The 23,322-nt window shown below is 42.5% G+C and overlaps 1 protein-coding gene across 1 annotated transcript; it reads right to left on the bottom strand.

Moving 5' to 3' along the window:
* Positions 1–551: 551 nt before the first annotated feature.
* On the bottom strand, positions 552–22,569 carry slc7a8a (solute carrier family 7 member 8a). The gene is made up of 11 exons (XM_073475159.1): positions 21,772–22,569; positions 15,555–15,759; positions 11,631–11,782; positions 6,373–6,498; positions 5,280–5,433; positions 4,742–4,865; positions 4,430–4,533; positions 3,489–3,585; positions 3,205–3,354; positions 2,698–2,875; positions 552–2,543 (listed from the first exon to the last, which is right to left on the bottom strand). The coding sequence occupies exons 1-11, from the start codon at positions 21,896–21,898 to the stop codon at positions 2,389–2,391; spliced, it is 1,572 nt and encodes a 523-aa protein (XP_073331260.1). The 5' UTR covers positions 21,899–22,569; the 3' UTR covers positions 552–2,388.
* Between the last annotated feature and the right edge of the window lie 753 nt (positions 22,570–23,322).

Below are 23,322 nucleotides of genomic sequence, written 5' to 3'. Positions count from 1 at the left end.
ACAGTTTTGACACAAAAATAGACTTAAGTTCGAGAGCCGCGTCAGTCAAAAATGGCTCTCGGTGGACTGCAAACGGCAACTTAAATTAGAGACCAATGTGTACACAAAATGATTTAGAAACAACATCAGGGAGAGTATTGTAGTGCCATGATGTATTGCTTAGATTATCAGCACACATAGAAAACTTCATATTTCCACCACATTGAAGGCCTGTTTTGGTCTGAATAGGGTTGCAGCTTATTAGGGAACACTGAGCAGCAAGAAAGTAAGACAAGAGTTAAAAAAAAAAAAGAAGAAGATTTTAAGCAGTAAACAAGCACAATTTGAAATACGCTGAACTTGTGAAGTTTCAGTTGGCTTATCACATTTATAAAGTTGCAGCATTTGATTTCTGAGGTGGAAACATTCAGGCCTCATTTATGTACAGTCAGGGTGTTGATGAGAAATGTGTTAAAAATGGAGGGAAATGTCTTCTGATAAGAATCGAATCACGTTCTTCGAAATGATCACACATTGGAATAAAGATAAAGATATATAAATGAGGCCCTGAATTACAAGTTCAAACATTAGTCAGTGGTTTTTATTTACTAAGAGACAATATACAGACTGTCATGACACCTGTGTATACTGTAAATACACAATAACCGTACAGGCACAAAACACAATCATTGTACTTGTAAAGACATCCAAGACACCCTGTTCCCCTTACAGTTTAACAAGAGAAACCTTTACAATACTGGCCCAACTTTACTTTATTGATATAATTATTTATGCATGTCTGCCAATGCCTGTATTTTTCTTTTGGGATATCTCGTAAGATTGAGCTTCCTGAGGAAATAAATCTCTAAAAGCACCAGTACAGGCATGTAGCAAAGAGGCAATTAGTCAGAACTGTTGCTTTTTTCGGCAGTGTGTATGTAAGGAGAAGGCAGTGGGGATGCCCTGAGACACTAATAGATTATATAGAAAGACACAGAAGTACACAATGTGTGTTTTATGTGTGCAGGAGTGTTGTTACTATAATATACAGCATAAGTATAGATACATAACGATTACCAGACGACACAGAATGGGTTCATTCAGGGGTGAGCGTTTAGTTTCTTTTGCTGGTGCCTGCACTAATATTGCACTAGTAGTTTTTGTGTGTGTAAAGCTCTCATTTCTACACGCTAAATAAAGAACAAATAATATTTAAGCACAACTAGATGGTAGGCTACAAAAAAATACTTCTGCCGTTAACTGTTTTTCACACAGGCATTCACATGTGTCGGTGTTGGGATTTGCACAATAACGATGCAAATGTGGCGGTGGAAACTATCAAGTCTGGCCTAGTTATTCTTTCTAGTCATCTATGTCTATCTGTGTAGCGTCCATACAAGAATCCAAAGCTCTCAAATTTAAAAAACTGACACCTTTTTTTTTTGTTGCTTCCATAAACATTAAAAACTACCCCAACCAAATATCCACATCAGTCAGAGCAGAGCTGCAATGGCACCCGAACACAGAATATAATCTAATTAAGGCAATTAATAAAGAACTGTGCACCATTTTCCAGCACATCTACCAATACAAAGCACAGATCACACATCAGCTTTCAGGTGTACACCTCCAGGGTTGCAAGAGTAAAAAAAAAAATAGGCCCAGATGTAAATGATGTCGAATAGAAAAAAGAATATCAACAAAACTAAAAATTAACATAGTCGAACTAAAATAACGACAAAGGCAAATGTTATAAACAATTATCACAATTACAAAAAAAGAGAGGAACATTTCGGAATCACAGTCACTGTTAAAAACAACACACAGTACTTAGTGTACGTCAGGACATGAAATGACTTGATCTGAAACTGATTTATCTGACAATCAAATACAGCTTTGGTGTGTTGAATGGATGAACAAAATTTACAAAAAGAAACGAAAAAAGAACCAAAAAAAGTGTTTGCGTATCACGGCACAGTAAGAGTCTTTTGATAAAACATTAGAAAAAAAAAATAAAGAAACAAAAGACGCTCTTACAGTAGGACTGTGCAGGGAGTATGTGGAGGAGGAGAAGCAGGATGATGATGACGATGAGTCGTAAGTGTGTGTTTAAGCGTGTGTATTGAGGAGCTGGAAGGCGCTAACCTTTCTTTATTGCACTTTTGAAGGACCCCAGTCCGACAAGTTTGAGGTCATGTTACTCTAAACATCTCATACTATATTTGGCACAGGAGATATTGATTGAAACATTGCTAAAACCAAATAAAAATATTAAAAACAGGAAGTGTGGGGGCACGAGTGTTGATCAGTGAAATCCACTACAAACTGCCTTGTTTGTTTGTTTTGCGCACCCACGTTCGGTTCGCACATGTCTGTTTATTTGTGGGGCGGGTGGGAGGCGAGGACGCTCTAGCAGTCCGCTGACTTGTGGTTGTCCCCGTCCTCCTTGGACAGAGGAGACCTGGCCTCCTTCATCTCCTCTCCTTCCTCTGAGCTCCCGCTGCTGCTGCTGACGCCTGGATAAACCACCATGCAGAACTTCTGGCCCACGTAGGTCATCTTATCTGGAAGAAGAGAGCAACAAAGTTTCAGGACATGTGCAGTAATGGCCTTTCAAATGATATATGACATGGTACAAACAGATAAAATAAGATAAAACAAAACTGTCAAACAACTCTCTTGACAAAACGTGACCCAGCCCACGTCAAGCGAACTTACTAACGAAGGCGTCGAAGCACTGTGGCTTATTGTCCCAGTAGACTCCCAGGAAATAGACGGGGACGCCAGTCAGCATGATGGCCAGGCCGATGCCACACACCACAGGCTCGGAGTAAAGGGAGAAGATGAGCAGGAAGGCCCAGAAGAGGAGGTAAATGACCGGCCATATCAGGCTGATCTGTAAGACAGAACAAAGCAACGACTTAGTACACCCACACAGAGACAGTTTCTCTCTTTCAAATATGATTTGACTGATCATTTTTGCATATTTTTGCAATATTTTTCTGACATCAGTCTGTGATAGTACACCTTTTACACCACAAGAGAGCAGCTTTCCGAAGGTTTGTGGCTGCTTGAAGGTAGCATTACTGCACATCATGTCTGTTTTTCCGTTGGATTTCCATTTTTGAAACATGTTTAGCTCTCCTCAAAGTGATAAACAACGGATTTGATGCAAGAAAAACACATTTTCTTGCACTTCTTGAGTACGTATACCACAAAACACACCTTGATTGGTCGGTGCATGTCGGGCTGTTTAAAACGCAGCACAATCTGCCCGGCGACAGTGACTCCATAGAAGAGGTAGTTGATGAAGCCCACGTAGTTGATGAGAGTGTACATGTCGCTGGTGCACAGCATGAGCAGGGTGGACAGGCACTGAGGAACGAGAAGAAAAGGAGTTAGCGGTTCGTCTGCGGCTTCTTGTCTTGCTCTGAGGTTTGACTCAGTGTCAAGAGAATGACTTATCTAAAGGAGATAATATAAATGAGTGTGGTGAGAGCAGGACTCACAGTGAAGAGCAGAGCGGGGATGGGAGTGCAGCGTTTGACGTGAATCATGGCCAGCAGACTGGGGAGGTGGCCCTCTCTGGCTCCAGCAAAGAACAATCTGTGAGAGGCAGAGGCAAAGCAGCAAAACAACAGTTAATGCGTGTAAGTCTACAGTATTTCCACATGTTATTCAAGAATAAAGGAAAGGCTTGTAGTGGATTTGTGAGGGTTAAGATGAGGATGGCAGAGAGGGAAGAGAGTTAAATTTAGAGCACAAAGGAAGTGGAAATGTATAATCATACACATGTTCAGACCTCGATTAAAGATTGTAAAGCATAGCCAGTGTGTTAAAAAGTGAAAGTCAGTCATAAAAGAGATAACAGTATGATTTATTGTGAGTTTAACATGCTGAAAAGGTAACGCACAGCTTCTTGTGATACATTATGATTTTTGTGACAGATTGCATGTCTGTGAGCTTTTAGGAGTTTGATCAAGTAGTGATGTTTCCTACTTAACAATTTTTTTTTACCTTAAAGGAGCACTATGTAGTTTTCAAACTCAGAATTTTTAATATTTACATTATTAATGAGGTAATAACACAAACCATAACTGAATAAACAAGCTGCTCTCAGAGGAAAATAAGGTCCCCAGAACACTGTTTGAAGCTAGAAAGGTGGCAGGGTCCGCCAAATACAATTAAAGTAGTACTAAATAATGCACCTTTCAGATGGAAAAACCTCCATTGTTTCACAAAAATACATCAATATTTGAGATACCCTCCAATTTTTCCCTGACCCCTTGTAAGGCCCCATTTGTTGGAATACAGACAAGAATCCAACAGAAAGTGTTATATTAGACAGACGAGGGGGGTAAACATAAAAAAAAATGTCTAAAAGAGTCAAAATACAAAGCAACAAACTTCTCATAACATAAAAACATTTTTTCTTGTTAAGCCAACTAACCGTGAGGAGGTGAAGAGTGAGCCGTTGACTCCCCCGAAGGTGGAGAGAGCCACAGAGATGGGCATGATCCACGACATGACTCCCAGCAGCTTCTCACCGAACGTCTGGGATGGAGGAGTGGGAGGATGAAGGTTAGAGGTCGGATGATGGTTAGATGCTCACTTCATCATGTTTTTTAATGTGCAATGCAATGAATTAGGTACAACAAACATGTCTGTCTTCCACTAAAGGGAGACATTCTGCTATCTGAGGTGTGTGTGTGTGATGAATGACGTCGCGGGACCACCCTGTGTCATGCTCCGAGCTACTCACCACGGCAACAGCGTTAGAGGCCAGCAGCTCCTGGGGACTCATGGCCGTGACGTAGGCGATGTTGGCGAAGACGTACACGAAGGTGACGAGGGGGATGGAGATGAAGATGGCACGAGGGAGGTTCCTGGAGACGATAAAAACAGCAATGTTTAGGAGACAGAGAAGCTAAAGAGAAGGAGGTTGGGGGGAGGGGGGGGATTTAAGGTAGGAAATTAAAGCTTGTACCTTAGGGGAGGTGTATTAATGGATACTAAGGTTATTAAAAATGTGGGATTGTTAAAAAGACAGAAAATGCAGCGGAAATGAAGAAATAAACCGTTTTATTCTACCAGAGATGTTTCTAAGTCAGTGACCAGACACTGGGGATGATGGTGAGAATTTCTCCCATGCTATGTTATCAAATTTTAGAGAGCTTTAAGAGAAAGGATCAGGGATTAGACTAATCACTCAAATAGCTGCAGGTAGCTTTAACATTAGCTATATATTCCTATGGCACCAGTATCTCCAGAGATATGAGAGGCAGAATAAAGAGTCTTACACGTAGGGGTCCACCAGCTCCTCCGTGACATAGTTGAGGAAGTTCCAGCCTCCGTAGGCGAAGGAGCCTTGTAGGAACGATAAGGCTATCAAACCCACATCGTACTCCTTGAAGGGCTCGAAGGCGTTGGCTGGCTCCAGCCAGTAGTACTCTCCTACAGGTGGGGAAGAATGCAAAAGGAAGTTTAAGTTGTAGTTTAATCATAATAAATGCTTTTCACATCTTCAAATTGCTTCTTTTTGAAGAAGATTCTTCATTTACTGTCATAAATGACAAAGAAAAGCAGCAAATCCTTACATTTAAGAAGCTGTAAGCAACACATGTTTGACATCTTTGCTTGAAAAATAACCAGAATTATCAAAATACTCCTTTTTCGACTGCCCTACTTAAAACCGTCTCATTTGTTCAGGGTTTACTGCGCTCCTTACGTAAATCTGTACGACCTGTTCCTGAGCATTTCTCTGAGGTTACCTAATGTTGTTTGGCTGTGAGCGTAAACAAGCTTTCCGCTACAGTCTGCATCTGAAAACCATTATCCAATGCAATCAGTGTGTGTAAAACAAGTTGTAAAAGGAGTTCTGTAGAGTGACTGCGATCCCTGCGTTCCCACCGAGAAACCATCAAATGCTGCTCGGGGTAACATCTAAATAATCCATGATTTTTAGGAATCTGGTTCGTGAAATCCCCTCTTCAGGCATGTTTTCAGAGAGCATTAAAGTATTTCTGCGCTCACATACTGTCCCCCCCCACCCCTCATATATGACCTAAAGTCCCATCAAATCAGCCACCGGACTCTTCATTTATCTTCAAACGCTCGCACAGACATCCCCCCCTTTTGTTGTTTCAGGGGCCTACTCTCTGTGGCCCCTGTAATAACTGGCCCTCAGCCATGTTGTGAGAGCACACAGGCGTGCTGATATTAGCTATGTGAGGGCCCCAGCGCCTCGCTGACCCCCGCGGTATCCACGGGGAGTCTATACTGTCCCGAGCGACTGAAGATGTCCCCAGTGACCGCGAGCGGGTTTATCCTTTCACACACAGACAAAGGTGCTATGGACTGAGGCATTCTGGGAGCACAGATGGCGTCGCTCACCCTTGCAGATCTGCACGATGCCCATGACGATGATGAGGGCGAGGGCCAGCAGCTTGCCGGCGGTGAATATGTCCTGCACCCTGGTGGCCCACCTGACGCTGGAGCAGTTCACCCATGTCAGCAGCACTAGAGAAACACAGGAGAACAACGAGTTAGAGCTTATTTTACCCCTTAAAATCAAGTTTCAACTCTTTATTTAAGCTCTTTAATGTTTAGACAAACCAATATGCAAACCAAAACCATCTTATCAGATGTCATGTGCATCATTTCATACAAATTTCCACTTAAATATAGTTGAAATATAGAAATCTTTAGTGGTTTTGCAATTGATTTAAAGCAAAATCTGAACTCTGTATGGCAGCACATGATGGGCTTGTGCTGACTGTGCTGAAAGGTTGGGAAATAAGGAGTGAATTTAGTAGATAAAGGTTTATGTGTGACTGTTTTATTGGTCTTGTAAATGAACTGCCATTATGTCATTTGGAGTAGTAGTAGCACTAAGATTATTTCCCAAGGGAAGGAAAAGTTACGACACCGGTTACTGCCGCTGATAACCCGGGCCTTGAAGTTTTACTTGATAGAAAGTGAACTGATCTGAGGTCAGCGAGTGGGGAAAGATTAAAAGCTGCACACTTGAGCATTTTTGACGTGTCTGAACATCTAACATGGCAGCGACCTTTGACTCTGCCGCCGCATCGTCGCGTTGAACTTCACCCGTTATCTTGTACACCTCATGTCTTACTATACCTGCTGTACTTCTGTGTTCTACCTAAGCACTGCTGGTATTCGAGCTTCAAGTTAGCGTCTGTAAATATAATAATAATCTCATCAATGCATCTTACAATTCTTACTTATTGCACCTTTAATGTTCAAACAAATCAACTTTATTGTTTTTTGTAAATGTACACTCATTATTCATTTGATGCAAAGTGAGAAGAACCTCGGCGCCCCAACTTTCTTGTAATCAGGGTTGTAATTTCATGTCCGGGTTTGTTGCCGTGATAAGATAATAAACAGATAATACTTTTAGAAATCACAAGCTCACTGAGTTTGACAGTGACGGATAAAGGCGGCAGATAAACGGATCGTTTTTTTGTCATGTTTTATAGCGGACTGCCCTCAAACATCCGTTAAAAACTATTTGGAAAATGCTACTCGACTCACTTCGACTTGAGGCTGACATAACATGGACAAAGATAATGGATTTGATCTGTACTGCTGGGTACAACGGGCCAGCGGGTTCAGGCCAATAGGGTGCCATTAAATAATCGGCCTGTTTGACTCTGTGGGATTAAGTTCATCACATTAAATAACTCTGAGCTGAGCTGCCACCGCGGGGGACGAAGGCAGATGCACTTGAACAGGGTCTGCACTAATTCGCACTCACTATAGAGATGTGTGCGCTGGATGCAAACATGAGAGGCTCAAAGGTGCGCAGAGTTTATGATGTTCTGAGGAGGTGAGTGGGTGTGTTCGAGGCGTGTGTTCCTGCAGCAGATAGAAAAGGAGTTGTGGTCAGGGGGAGAGCCACGGAGCTGCTGCTGCTGCTACTCCCTCCACAAAAAAACAGGAAATGAGAAACTTTGCATTCACAGTTGCACACAAAAGACTTTTCCTCACGCAGCCCTGACTATATACATCTTAAACCTCTTAACACAACCACCGGTAAACAAAGTTGTTTAAGGAACAAAATGATCTTTCGCCAACGCGTCCACTCCCCTCCTTCTCCCTCTTGTTGACAGGCAGAGGCTACGAATAAACACCTGAGGCCACATTCTCAGAGACACGGAGCTGTGGGGCCGCTCAGCTGTCCGTAAGCTGAGTATACAAAACGGGTGTGTGGAAACTTGCTGAGTTAAGCGCGAGGCCGCCTGGAAAACACGACGGAGTTATGACCTCGCAGTCCGCCATATGTAGGAAGAAGAGACGGACCCAGGGGAGGATCGCGTGTTTTTTGAAACGGTACACCTTGGAAAACCTTTAAGACCAGATCTGGCGGCGTCTGGTTTCACTGTCACATATTGTCATCATGACTGGACTTTCTAGAAATAAGAAAGGGTATATCCTGCACACTATTATACAATGTTCTGGCAGGGGAAATGTGTAAGCATATAAACACATGCTCTCATAAACAACAAGGATGACATCAAAGTTTAGGGGAAACAGCTCATCTTTCACCCACTTCCCTCAACAACAAAAACAGAAAAACGAGGACAAAACATCTATAAACTCCACTCAGTCTGGTTTTCGTCATTGAAAACTGCCTGACAACATCTGTCCAATTAACACGAAACGAGTTATGTTTGCTAGCAGTTCTTGTCTGGACTGAGTTCATATTGCTTCAGGGCGTTCGTGGAAGTGGGACGAGAGGGACAGGTAAATGTAGGTCAATGTGCCTGTAATCCCCCCAAAAAAATGCTGCAGAGCCTTAAGAGAGCGCAGGCCTCTGCCGAGGTTGTACAATATGTTCTTTTAGTTTGTGCATTGGTTAATAGATCATCCCAAAGAAAGAAGTGGGAGAATGTTAGGGCAGGTGGTGTAGACTCTAACATGTGGTCATTTATGAAGGATGTTACATGAGGAATGGAAGAGATTTTCTGTTTTTGTTTTCTACATTTCTTGCGTTATCCTGGAGCTGGAACTATCAGAGTACACCTCACTCATATCCACCTAGACAGATGTTCTGTCTCTTTGCAGTTTTTGTCAAACTTTCATCTTAACATGACCAAATTTGGTGCATAAGACAGTTGGAGAAGCCCGAAAAAGAAGACCTTCAGGGCACAGCTAATCTGCATAAACTAGAGTAACTGCAGCCGCGTTCGAATGACACGTGAAATTTGTGGAAATGTTTCTCTGATATCCCGCTGACCGACCGACATGATTTCTTTGGCAGAGGTAATTATGGAGTGGCCCTCTTGGTTCACCGGGTACAAATGTGTTGCCTGTTATCGCGCATGCCTTTTGGGAGCGGGAGGTTTCCACATTGTCAAGCCAAACAGGGCAGCCAACTGTGCCCATCTGCCACTGAACAGCATGTCACAGGACGTCCTCTAGGAAAGAAAAACCCTTTGGAGTTCAGTTCCAGGGAGTGGAAATACAGAAAAATTGACTGTTGTGCGCTAAAAAAAGTATTTTTCTTTCTCCCTTCTCTAGCTGCAATTTAAAAGGTTGACTAGAATAATGTTTACTCCCTTCTAAATCTCACTATGTTGCAGGAAGTTGCAGTGATTGTGGCATACTTTTGTGAATCACAAGGTTGGATGTTTACTTGACAGGTCAGATTAAGGTGTTGACAGATTTTGTTTTGTCGCTTCATACACATACAATACACACACTCTTCTCCGCTGCCCATGCCGGTCTGTCTGTCTGAAGGCTGCCTGTAGTATTTGGCCTGTGTGTGTGAACTTTGCTGAGGGATTCAAATCAACCGCTGTCATGTCTGCGGCAACGCATTTATCCATTCGTCTTCACACGTTCGCTGCTCAGTGCTACACTCCTCTAGTTGCATTGCTATCTCTTGTTTTCGTCCTTCTCTTAGATGACCTCTGGCTGAGGGTGAAAGAGCAGAGGAGCTTCAGAGAAAAAAGACGGAAAACTGGGACAGAGGGTGACATACACTGGATAAATCAAGCTGTTATTCAGCCTTTGCACGACAAAGTATGCGAGCGTCTTTTACATTTTGTCCTGAAACTTGTATCTCACAGAATGTTCAACGGTCTTGTAACTGTGTCAGCATTCATGTACCCATTGCTTTTGTTGAATTACAATGTTTCTCATTTGTTTTAAGTCTTTTGACAGTGGAGTTTGTGGCAGTTTTCTGTCAAATTTGAGCCTGTCTCAACAAGCACCCTCGGAAAGAACTTTGAGTCCTTTTCGCTCCATTTCTTTAGGCTATCTGCACTCTTTTATCTCTGCAAAACTGAATCAGTGTCGAGTCTGAGCTGTGGGCTGCTTCAACAGGAAAGTACAGAGAGTTCAATTTGTAAAATGTTTCTCATGTAGGATGTTTCATTCCACTGTCTCCAGGATATCACGCTCATACGGCACTGATTTGTTTAATCATGACTGTAAAAAGTTGAATAATGCTGTAGCCGCTGTCAGCAGACATTTGAATGATAAATTCAATATCACCAAATTTGGAGATGGACATGTTTTTGCTCTTACACGAACTGTGACAATGCTAAGAGACTGCTTACAGCTAGTAGGCATCGCTAAAAAGAAACCACTGCTCCACGATGAGTTGGGAAAACTGGCAGAAATCCTGGAAATTTAACTTATTTGAGTAATTTTTTGTTTTCTTGCCCAGAATTAGACAAGAAAATACCACTCTTATGTCTGTACGGTCAATATGAAGCTACAACCTGCTTGGCTTAGATTAGCTTAGCGCAAATAGCTAGCCTGGCTCTGTCCAAAGATGACAAAATCAACCTACCAGGATTTCTTAAGCTCAATAGTTAAACTTCCTGTCAAAAAATATCACAAATAAAGCCTGTAAAACAGTGAATTGCTGCTTTCACAATTGAATGTTTCCACGGGTTAAACAAATGAGATATATTGTGTTCATTACTGACCTTTAGAGGTGCTGGTAGGTGGATTTTGGACAGAGCTAGGCTAGTGCAACTGTTAGCTAGCCTTGCTCTGTCTGAATTGACAAAACCCACCTACCAGCACCTCTAAAGCTCACTAGCTAACATTTTATATCTTACTTGTTTAATTTCTGCAAAGTATAAAGTGTAAAAACAACAATTTGCTTTTCTGTGTGCTTGTTGGACTTTTTCTGGGCTGCAACCAGTAAGCTAACTTCCTGTCAAAAATGATTGCACGTAAATTATTAAAACTTCAGATATTCAATCATTAATAATTTAGATATTGTGTTAAATAGTGAGGCGCTGGAGGGTGGATTATTTGTTAGCTTTGGGCAGAGCTAAGCTGACCGGCTTCTACTTTAGACAGACCTGAGTCAGAGTGTTGTCATAGCACGTTGAGTACCAAACATTAAAATCAACAAAGATAAACCAGTTTCTCTTGAGGGGGAACAGTTGAAGCGGATGAGTTGTCTCTTGAGCAGACGCAAAGATTATGAGGATTAATATTCTTTTCATCACCATCATGACACACAGCAGACGGAGGTGTTTAACCTAACAGGTATTTCTTTTTTGTCTGTGACCTTGCAGGTCCTGATGAATCTGACCTAGTTTGTGAAGTCGTACTCTTAAACTATACTGTGCTTTAAGCCAGTTTAAGTTACTGTTACTCACAGAGGCAGACGGCAGCCAGCAGACGCAGGCCACCCTCCGGCGGGAAGCAGGTGGGGAACAGAGGCTGCAGGACGTAGTTGGAAAAGGTCAGCGCGATCACAGCCTGGTTGGTCGGGTAGATCACCAGCACGGCGATCCACAAACGCAGGAACCTGAGGCGAACAGGAGGGAGGGTGACACGGTTACAATCACAGTGGCATGAGAGACACAGTAGGGTGTCAGGAGCACACACAGGTGGGCCCAAACAGGAGGAAGTACATCACAAAGGTACATGGTACATATACATCCTTTCATTTGCAGAGTCCCATTCAAAAGCAGGCTATTTTTGGTTGAAATGTAAACTCAACTTTTTACCATGCTCAGCCTCTCATAGTGTTAAATCCACTGTCGTCTGGTTATAGAATAACAACTTTACTGCTTTTGTTTGTAATGTAATGCTGAAACAATGTGTCACATTGGGCATTTTTTCCTATTTGTAAGGTTTTACAGGTTAAACAATAGATAAAAAAGACTCGACAGATTGAGGCAATACAAGTAATTCCTTGCAACATCCCTTCAGACAAAGCAAAGGGGAAAGGCCATGCTGTACGTGGTGACTGATATGGAAACTTGATGGCTCACACCAAAGTTTCACTTCTGTTATGTTTAGTTACAAACATCTGTGATTTCCCCCAAAGCCACTGAAACATTTTTCTGTAACACCTCCACTGGAACCTCCCAGACAATTGAAACTTCAGTTTGGCGGCTTGTTACACCGGGATGACTCATGCAACCTTTCAAACGGACAGCCCTAGTCACGCAGGAACATCCTGATGCAATATCGCCAAATATTACTGATTGCACTATAATGACTTTGGCTTTTCTACTGCATGCAATCTTTTTCCCTATAAGAGACTTTTTTTAATACAACATTTAAAAACTAAACAGTTACATAAGGAAAAACTCATATTTAAGTATCGGTAAGCTTAAAAAAACCTATCAATGCTTCCAGACAGTAGCTGACACTGATGGATCATTTTTAATAAAGGCTCAATATGAGCTTGAACCTGATTATACTGCTAAAAAAACACACTCAGAACTTAATGTCAGCCTTGCACTGAAACACTGAGGATGTTTAATGTGTTAGAAGCTGACAGGATGAGCCACATACTGCACTAATTTACAGAGGGAGCAGGCGAGGGGTTGAATGAGAGCAGGAGGGTTGAACTGAGTACATACTGAGTGAAATTCTCTGGGAGCTTATAGAGGGATCATTACAGCTGACTGCGTTAACCGGATTGTGTCTCGCTGGAATGTGTGTGTGTGTTTAATGTAAAAAAAAATGTAGATTCAAATGCAGGACGATGCTGCGTGAAACCTCGATGTAGAAAGTAAGATTCCCTCAAGTACTTCTACTTTACTTTGTATTTTACACCACTACATTTCTCAGGGGAAATATTGAAGTTTTTACTTCAGTATATCAACCCGAAAGCTTAAGTATGGCTACTAGTTACTTTGCAGATTATGTCTCACATGCTTAGCATATGATATGATGTGCTGCTATACACTGAGGCAGAATCAGAGTAGATGTAGTACATTAAATATGGCTGATAATACTTCTTTACTTTGACTTAAACACTCATGGAGGACAAATAGAGGATTTGGTGGCATTACTTCTTTTAAGGGCTGCAAATAATTACTTTTTTAAAGCTATTTGTTTACCATAAAAACAATATTCCACTTTCTTGAAGTCATATTTACTTTGATGTTTTGCATGACCTACAGTCCAAAACTGAAGATATTCAGTTAAGTCTCATGGAAGACAAAGAAAACCAGCAAATATTCACATTTGAAAGGCATTTTTCCTCAAAAAATTGGCTTAAATTATGAATTAATTCTGAAAATTATCGCAGATGTATCTTGTAAGTGATGAATGTTACTTTCAACCACTGGTAGACACACGAGTAACTCCACGTTTGGATTGGCCAACTAAATAAATTCCACTGTATTTAACTTTATTTGCCCAAATATCACAACACCGCCCTAACCAGTTGTATACAATGATCCCCTGTAGTATCCGTTAGTCTATAAACCGCACAATATGGGTGTAACACAACCATCATTAGTCTGACATAACAAAGAGCCTTTGTGCTCGGATTACATTGTCCATTCAAGTTGTGTCTGAGCGTACAACTTTACGAGCTCTTCCCACTCTTTCCACGAGCTCGCTAACATAAGTATTTTCCGTCACATGCAAACGCAAGCTGCGCCCCTTCACGCCCACCTACACACACACTGGGATAAAAGGAGCAGGACAACAACAACAAACACCAGTTGAACAGCGAGGGCGCAGGGAAACAGCGTGGCCCCAACACTTCAAACCCAACAGTTCATTGAAGTGTATTGATAGCTCCTGTACAAAGGGACAAAAACAATCATTGGCTGTTATGTCTGGTTGAATTCCTCTCTCAAAATACCCCCCGATATGTATCCTCGGGATAGTTGAAAATAAACAATGGTCTAATCTGTGTTTACATTCCGAGCAAAGGCACAGTGTGTGTGAAATCTACGCTAACAAACGATATTGTTTTGCTCGGAAATACACCTAGCCTGGTTCCCATGCGTTTACTGTAAGAGGCGACACCTTAAAGCTAACCATTTATGGATGAATGGAAGAAGGCGGGGGGGCGTAGAACAAATCCAAAAAACCCACAGCAGCCTGACATTTGTAACTTTGCGAGCAAAAGTACTACCAGCAAAAAGACCCCCTGCTTTGGATCAAGATGTCTGACCTACATCGGCGAGCTCATCCACCAGGATAAAGAGAAGAATCTAGACATGTTGGTATGCTCACCTAAATCCATGTCAAATTCACTTTAATTGTTCAGGAGGCCCCCTTCTTCTTGAAAACTGGGTCATACGCTTTAAAGACAATACTTTTGAGCAGGGTCAGCTGGAGGTTTATCGGACCTTAGTGACCTGAGAAAAATGCCTGTCCTCAAAAGTGACAGATCTGACCATAAATAAGTCCATCTAATAAAAATATGATGCCTCAACAAACTCTTTCGGTTTCCTCCTTTCCACCAGTGTATTATATATGTTCTTGTGCATGTGAAAGGTCTTGAAAGTTAAGAAGCCCAAAGTCAGCGCCAACGGGAGTTCCTCTCTCCCACAGAAAACACTGCTCCTGAAACGCCTCGTCAGTAGTCCCGCCTTTAATTCCAGGACTTCCTGACGTAGACTACATCACAGTGTCACACATCTGCATAATTTATGCCTATGTTCATAGTAGAAGTGAGGCTAACTGGAAGCTGAAAACACAACAGAACCGACCGGAGACAAGGTGAGCAGTGCTGGCTCAGGCGTGTGTGAGCTGACCAATCAGAGCAGACTGGGTATTCCAGGGGGGCGGGGCCTTAAAGAGACAGGAGCTTCAGACAGAGGGGGAATACAGTGCTGCTGTATGAGAAAATGTATGTGATTTTTGAGCATTAAAGCATGTAAACCTACTCTATTTGTAACCCAAGATAAAATCATGTACCTGAGTTAAGCATAATATGTCTCCTTTAACGTCTCTCATCAACAAAATAATAAGTCAGTCCTTTAAATCTTAAAAACACAGGCATTTCCTTCTTGCTGTGTAAACTTGAGACATTAAGAAGAAATATCTGAGCCAAACTCAAAATCATGTTTCAGATCAGGAGTGAAGACAAACAATATTGACTTTCTAAATGTCACTCTAAGAAAAAACCCAACCTAACCGGAAAAAAACACAAACTCGTGGTTTCCTGCACATGGCACATATTTCAACGCCTCCGTTGTCATGTCAGTCTCTTGTATGATGTAACAGTGACTCAAATCACCCATTCAAATGTATAAATGTACACCTAAACGCCCCACTGATTGTTTCAAGCTGACTGGAGTTTCTGTCTCGTGTTCACTCACCCAGCCAGCCCTCCGAAAATGTCCTTAACGTAGGAGTAGTCTCCCCCCGACTTGGGGATGGTGACGCCCAGCTCGGCGTAGCACAGCGCTCCGATGGCAGTGATGATGCCTGTGATGATCCAGACGACCAGGGCCACGCCCACGGAGCTGGCGTTCTCCATCACTCCCTTGGGACTGACGAAGATACCTGAGCCGATGATGTTACCTGGTGGGGAGGGAGAGAGGAGAGGCGAGGAGTCAGGTTTCAGATTGAAAAAGGAGTTATTGTCAGCATTGTAGTCACAAATTCTGGTGTTTACTTGAGTGACGCAGCAGAGGTGAAAGCAAACAGGTTTGAATGTGCTTTTTGAGTGCATTTAAAGGGGCATTACACCATTTTTATGCACCAAGATCAGCTTAGTTGTCCTGAGAAGTACAAGTCAGCCTGAGATAACAGTTATAATGTCATCTTTATCTTCTATAGCTCTTTTTTTTACATTTCTGTTTGTGTATGCAGTAACATGCTAACTGAGCTAAAACACACTCACATGGTCCTTTAAGTGTGCAGCTGCTTAGTCTGTAGTGCTTTCACTGTGAGTGAAATGTCACTTGTCATAGTCGCTGGGTGATTTCCATGAACAGCATTGAGGGCAGACCGACAAAATGAGCAGGAAAAGGAATGAGGTCATGAGTAGAAAGTGAGCGACAAAGAGGAAAAAAATGAGAGTGAGCGAGAGCAGAAGAGCGATGGAGGGGGAACCTGTAATGTGCTGACTTTGCACAGAGTTATGAGGAGATGGAGCAAGACAGAGAGCGGGGTAACAGAGTGCAAAGAAGGAGGAGGGATGAGAGGTGGGGATGGGGGGGCAGAGTAATGCCCTGACAGGTTCAATGAGCATCAGCGTGCCTGGCAGTTTACACAGGAGCTGAAAGATGACCGGGTTCTGGTCTGACATGAAAGAGGCCGCCCGGACGGATTCGCTCTGTGACAAAGCCGAGGTCAGAGGTCAGGAGCCTCCGATCAGATTTAGCTGACTGTGCTTGAATAAAAAAAGGCGTCAGGTTCAAAGGTTGAAGGTTTTTGAATCATAACTGGCTGACTGAATGATAGGCTGAGTGGCATTTTACAGTACAAAAGTCAAAGGTATGAATGAACTGCCAATGAACTACAATATATAGCTTGTAGGTAATTCAGCCAGGTGCACAAGTGACAATCCAGATCTTTTATTGTGTAAAACATTCAAATATTTCTTGGTTCTAGCTTCTCAAATTGATTATGTGCTGCTTTTCTCAGTTTTACATCCTTTAAAATTGAATATCGTTCACGTCTCTCAAAATCCTCAAAACTCATGTCCATACTGAGGTCATAACCTGGGATGAGGGGGCAGAAGTAGCTTCATTTTAAGGGGTCGAAACAAAAAAAGGTTGGGAACCACTGGACCAAACGAATATAAACAATAAACTTGATAAAAGTAATGTTTAACTGAAGGCTTAAACACATCATGCTGTTCTCTCTCAGCAGTCGATGGAGGTTATCTTGATATTGCATCATCCAACATTTAAAGGAAAAAGCTCAAAACTTCATAAAAATATCGTGCATGCTTCTCCGATCACTTAAATCTGAAGCAAATCTGACCATATGCCAAACCACGTGCTCAACGTAAAGCCAAGGACATGCATATTAGTTCAACTTTAACAGATTCCATATGCATCACGTGCGAGTGGTCAGGACGGTCGCCCACTTATGTAACTCCAGTTGCAGGTGAGAGGTTAAAAAGACGACAAAGAAACATCACAGAGCTGATTATGTGGACATCTTTATGGCTGCAGAGGTCTTCGGTGCGTGACCTTTGACATCTTCGACATGCATTGACTCCCTGACACTCCTCTAAAGTTTCAATAGGCAAATAAGGGTGAAATGCTGATTTACAGGCGAGAGCAAATGTGCACGCTTGCATGTTCGCGTCACGTGCATCTTTGCAGTGTGTGAGACATGCTGACTACATGGAATCTCTTCAAGTTTCCTGTTCTTCTGGTGGATTTTACATCCTTTTGCCTCCAAACAGGCCAAAGGGGAAGAGAGGTTTTAAAAAAACCCAAAAAAACAGCTGGCTGGTCTCTTGACCTTGATCTACTCTTTTGGATCAAGTGGAGAAAAAGTCTGAACTGTTGTTTCCGGACCAAATCTGACTCTTGTAACAAATCTCTGCAGGCCTCGGCCTCTTTTAGAACAGGATATTTTGATATGCTCTGTTGTTGGATTGTTGTTTCACAGAGGAAGAGGCCTGGTCTCCGACATGCTCTGTGAGCACATTACTGATCCTCTTGGACTCTGTTTGATGTCCTCTGACAGCAACTGGTTGAGTTTATTTAGGATCATATGGTCTTAGACAACTATGAGGTTCTTTTACGATCTCGTTGAGATTGGTTCTCTTTTATTTGATTGTATCAGATATTTTTTATTTAACTTTCTGGAGAAAGATGGTTGATTGTCGAGTCTCATCGCTACGTCGTGAAATACTGACGCCTTGTGTCGGACATCAACCCAAGGCGTCAGGCCAAATCATCAGTAATTGACGACCTGGGGATGAGACTCCAACACCAACTATCTTTCTGCAGGAAGTTACATTTTGTTGCTTTAAACTGCTGATTATAATCTAGATAATCTGTAAAATGTCAGAGAATAGTTACAGTCATCTCAATTTGAAGTTGATGCTCAAATGTCCGACTTCTAGTCCAGAAATGTAAAACAATATCAATTTCCTGTCGCTTAAGACAAAGAAAAACAGGCACATTTTCCCAAAGTGAGACGCTGGAAAAATTCCCTGAATGATTCATTGATTAATTTATATGATAATACATTTATCTGTCCAGGAATTTATATATAGACTTAACGTTTTGACAGCTATCTTGGGCAGGATACTCTTGACAACGAGATTTTTATGAGGCTTGAAGGTCGAGAAAAATCAATCATTTCGATTTTGACGTTTGCAGTGAACGATTATTGGCACATTAGAACATTTCTACTTAAAATACTGTATACAAAACCAAGACATTTCTAACATCTGAACTCACAGGTCTACATGGAGACACACAATAGAGATTCATAAAAAAGTCAAGACGGCAATTGAAGAAATTGACTTTTGTTTGGGCCTCCATGACACCTGACTGAACACCACTACCAGCAGCAGCAGATGATGAATATTAACGAGCATGTGTGTATTTGTGCAGCATTATGACATAACCCTAATCAGCCTTTATAAAGCCCTGTAGGATTAGTTCTTGCATTTCCTCCCAGTGTTAAATCCCCTGTTCAAACAGCCACCAAGCTGAGGCAACCTGCTGCTTGGCCCTAAGCCAGACCCTCGCAGACCCTGCAGGCCCGTGTGCTTGTGTACATGCATGCGTGTGAGTTATTATTAGCAATTCATTACACTGAAGATATTTTGCGAATGTGTTTTGTGTCATGATTGTGCCTGCAAGCCAAAGATTTTGGGGCTCAATTTTAAGAGAAAAAGCTGCTGTGATTGGATCAAACCGAGTTCGATATTGCATCAAAGTGAAGTGAATTTGAGTCTATTCAATTAGAAAACACAGAGATTGGAGTCCAGCTCAGACAGGGCTAAGCCAGGCGAGCTAATAAAACAGCATAATCAGGGTGGGGCCTTCTTCCAAGTGGCCAAAAGTTCACTTCTAATCCCAATTCCTGGCTTTGCACGTTCCTGTACTTGTGTGAGTGATAAATGCCTGTACTGCACAATAGGCCGTAAAACCATTTGATGTCCTCGTGCACACAACCCCCCCTTCCTCCCTCCTCCTTACTCCCCTTTTTCATGGAAACCCAGCGGGGGCGCGCTCACAATAAGAAAAGGATCAGACGAGTCACCTGAGCCCACGTCCCCCCAGCGCATGATAGTGTGAGCTGATGGAATCAGGGACGAAAAGCCGCCAGCAGAGAACAGTCTGGTGACTCTTTACGCAGAGGCGCATGGACTCCGGACGACCATAAAAATCCTCTCAGATGGCACGAGAACGCTGCCAACTTATTTCATTATAATCAGCCGATGAATGGAGAGATAAAAACGATTGTGCTGCACTATCAGGCTGAAGAGAAAAGATGTCAGTGTGCACAGGGATTAGTTGCTACGACGCATTTTGTGATTGTTGCCCTGGAAAGGTGCAATAAACAGTATTCTATCAATAAATTCCTTCTTCTTGGCCTAAGCTTCTTCTGTGCTGGAGATTAGGTCCTTCCAGTTAAAACCTCAAGGATTTAGGGAGTAAGTTACACATTGACAAAGACAAAGAACACAGCCTTCTCTAAAATAATGCTAAGGTTGATCTTCATCTCCCTGTTCTCTCTCTCTCTCTCTCTCTCTCTCTCTCTCTCATGGCAATTTTCACACTCTCACTCACTCTTCCCTCCCGTTACCGTGGAAACACATGAACGAATGAGTCACTTCTCCTCAACCTGTCAAGGTCAACACGAAGACCACACACACCCACAACCTGTCTGTCTTGGACAACCCGGGCCGTATTTCGCCACCGCCGCTGTGTTCGCACCGATCGATGTGTCGTCTGATGGGTTTATCTCGGCTTGTTTGTTGCCTGTATTGAATGAAAATGACCTCTTTCGCCGCCTTCGACTGGCCTCTGAGCAGCCCTGCCACTGCATTTGTGACAATTGCCCCCATTATTATGTAGATATGGTCAAGCATGCTTTAAGCTTTGACTTAGCTGATAGGCTGGTGAGTTTAAAGGTGCAATATGTAAGAATTTGCCATCTATCTAATTCATACTCAAGTCAAGGTTAGCTAGTTAGCTCAATAAGCTGTATTTCTTCATATTGCACCTTTAACACTAATAGTATTTTATAAAGCTGAGCCGTTATAGTTGATTAATTCATTAGTGCAACTATTTTGATAGCTGGTTTTTCATTTAAATGTTTTTTAAAGCTAAAATACCTAAAAATTCTTAAAATTAAGCTTCTCTGTTGTTATGATTTGCTGCTTTTCGGTGTCTTCTGTGATAATAAACTGAATATATTTAAGTTTTTGGGGGGCTGGTTGGGCAAAGCAAGACATTTAAAGTTGTGACCTTGGGCTTTTGGAAATTGTTGAAGGCATTTGCGATTAATCATTTATCAAGAAAATAATCAACCGAACTTTGCGGTCCTGACCATCCATCATTCATTACCATTCTTTGACTTATTAGTCCTTGTTCCGAACTGTATGTCTCTTTCTGTGCAAATACACTGGGAGTATGTGAACATATACTTGGCAAATAAAGCTGATTCTTACTCTGAGATTAAATGATAATGAAAATAGTTGTTAGGTGCAGCCCTGGTATTAAGACACATGGCTTCTTGACCTTTCCTGCTACATCTGTTTGCATCTGTTGTCTTATTATGTGTGAAAATAACTTCTTTATATGGAGAATAAAAAAAAAAACACTTTTCATTCATGTTAAGCCTAACCTCATGCACCTAATGTAAGTTCCTATTATACCCTTTCCATACATGTAAGCAACTGTTGAATCTTATCAGCGAATCATAAAAATCTAAAAGTATACAAGCATAGAAAGCAAATATACTAATGGTGGCACTCTGTGTATGAAGGGTTACTCAAGTGAGTTAGTCAAAGTGGTTTAGATCTGAAATTGAGGGGCTTGCAAGAGATATAAAAAAGAAAGACATGTCAAACAGCTTTGCTCCTTTAAAGTTGCATCTCTCTTTCAACTATTCTTACATATTAGACAAATATAAGAGCTGCAGGGCTCATTTATGACTATCCTGCCAAGTCATGTGAGCCTATAGATTGGTCTGAATGAAGCATGAGAGACGAGTGAGGGTGATGACATCACCATCATCATCACTGATGAAAGGCAGCAGGCATTAAAGGGTGCAGGCACGAGGCTGTGGCCGAGAGGGCTCGTGGCACTAAGTTACTGTTACAGACTTTAGGGGCAGCATACGCCTTTTTACTGCGTGCCCTCATCTTTAAACACCCACATGATCATCATAAACTTAATGCTCCTCTCTTAATGATGGGATCTGATCCCAGTGCAGCCTTGAGTGACTTCTGAAACACAGGTGGTACTCTTTCTCCTCCATATGCTCCTCATTGCTCACACTCACAAATACACTTCTTTTTTCCACATTCTCAGACGCACACTGAGCTGTGGGTTTAAATAGTTTCATAATATGGAAGATATGTGTCTAAATGACAGTTTCACCTACCAACAATAATCCCGCAGGCGCTCACAAGCCCGATCGACTTCTTGAGCGCGACTCCCTCTCCTGACTCCTCGCCGGCATCCTTGGCAGAGCCCGACGTGCTGCCCCGTTGTCTCGGACCGTCCGTCATTGTGATGTCTGGACTTGTGTTTATTTCTTTGTTTTGGTTTTGTCCTTTTTTATCTTCTTCTCCGCCTCGCAGCACCTGATGCCGGCTTGTCTCGCCTCGAGCTTGTGCGTCACCCTTGTGCGTAAAACCACGTTCGCTGAAACGTGCCGCGCTTATCTGATGGGGAAAGTTGATTGTCGTTGCACGGTCAGCAACTTGTGACGATGTCGGATGTTTAAAAAAAAAACTTAGAAAAAGATTAGGAAAATACAAAAAAAAAGCGAAGGATAAGTGCAGCTTCCTGCGTCCGGAGCGCAAAATCCTGCTGCAGCTGCGACTGTGACGTTTCTTCAAGGATTCACCGCAGCTGGCGACCGAACTGTCTCTTGTGCTGCTGTCACAGCTGCTCACAAACTAGTCCTGTAACCGAGCGAAAAGCGCATATTCCAATGAAATAACTTCGTCCTTCCGAGACCAAAACAAGCTCTCACTGTTTCCGTGGTCCAGGTGTGAGCTGAAGAGACAAAAGCATCCTCTCTCCAAACACCAGACGCTGCTCCCGGCACCAGCACAACAGAGACGTCTCGTAGAGTAAAGTCGTTCAGGTCTGCCTCACAAACATCCGACCTGTGTTTGGTTTGGACCGGGGAGGTTGCATTTGAGTAAATATACGCGGTGTCCTTCATATGAGTACAGTAAGCCCGCCCCTTTCCTGTCTCCCCCCTATCTCCTCCTCCTCCTCCTCTTCCTCCTCCTCCTTGTTTTTCCTCGCTCAGCCTCTCCAGGACACTCCCATCTTTACTTCCATCAGCTGTTCCTCCAAATTCAGTCCGTGCACCCCCAGAAACCCAAACAAGGCAGCTTAGAGGGTTGCAGCAGCCTGACTTTGCCTTCATTTCTGTCTTCTACTCTCCTCACCACTTCCTGCAACTATCACTGCCTTTCTTCTTGCCTTGCTTCACACTTAGTATTCAAAATGCAGAAGTCTAAATTTAGCCCTCCCCCTCACTGTGCATGCTGCTGGTGTCTCTGTCATGCATGCACACAGTCCTATAGCTGCGCCTATTGCTGCTATAAATAGGTCGCTTTTACAAATAAGCTCTATACCTTCCTCTGTGACCCTTTGCCGTGAGCTTTAATAAGGATTTGACAGTCAATAGGAGCATTCCAGCCTGTTCAGTGTCAAAGTGACAGAGTCTTCTATCTGCATTGTCTGCACACAAATGTTTTGGGTATCCCTGGAGATACTGAGTGTGTCCTTCGTTATCTCCCTGCTATGCCTGCAGGTGTGTTTTTGTTTCCATGCAGAAATTACGCGACACCATCTTCTGGCGGAAACTTAAGCCCTTGTGACTCCCTGAAATAAGTGTCAAAGTGGATTTGCCTTCCAATCAGGATATGTTGTGAGAGAGGATAAGTAATTTCCTTATACCAAAAGGGACAGC

This window comes from Pagrus major, chromosome 10, assembly GCF_040436345.1.
Source record: "Pagrus major chromosome 10, Pma_NU_1.0".
NCBI lineage: Eukaryota > Metazoa > Chordata > Actinopteri > Spariformes > Sparidae > Pagrus > Pagrus major.
This window is presented reverse-complemented; position numbering and strand designations above follow the sequence as displayed.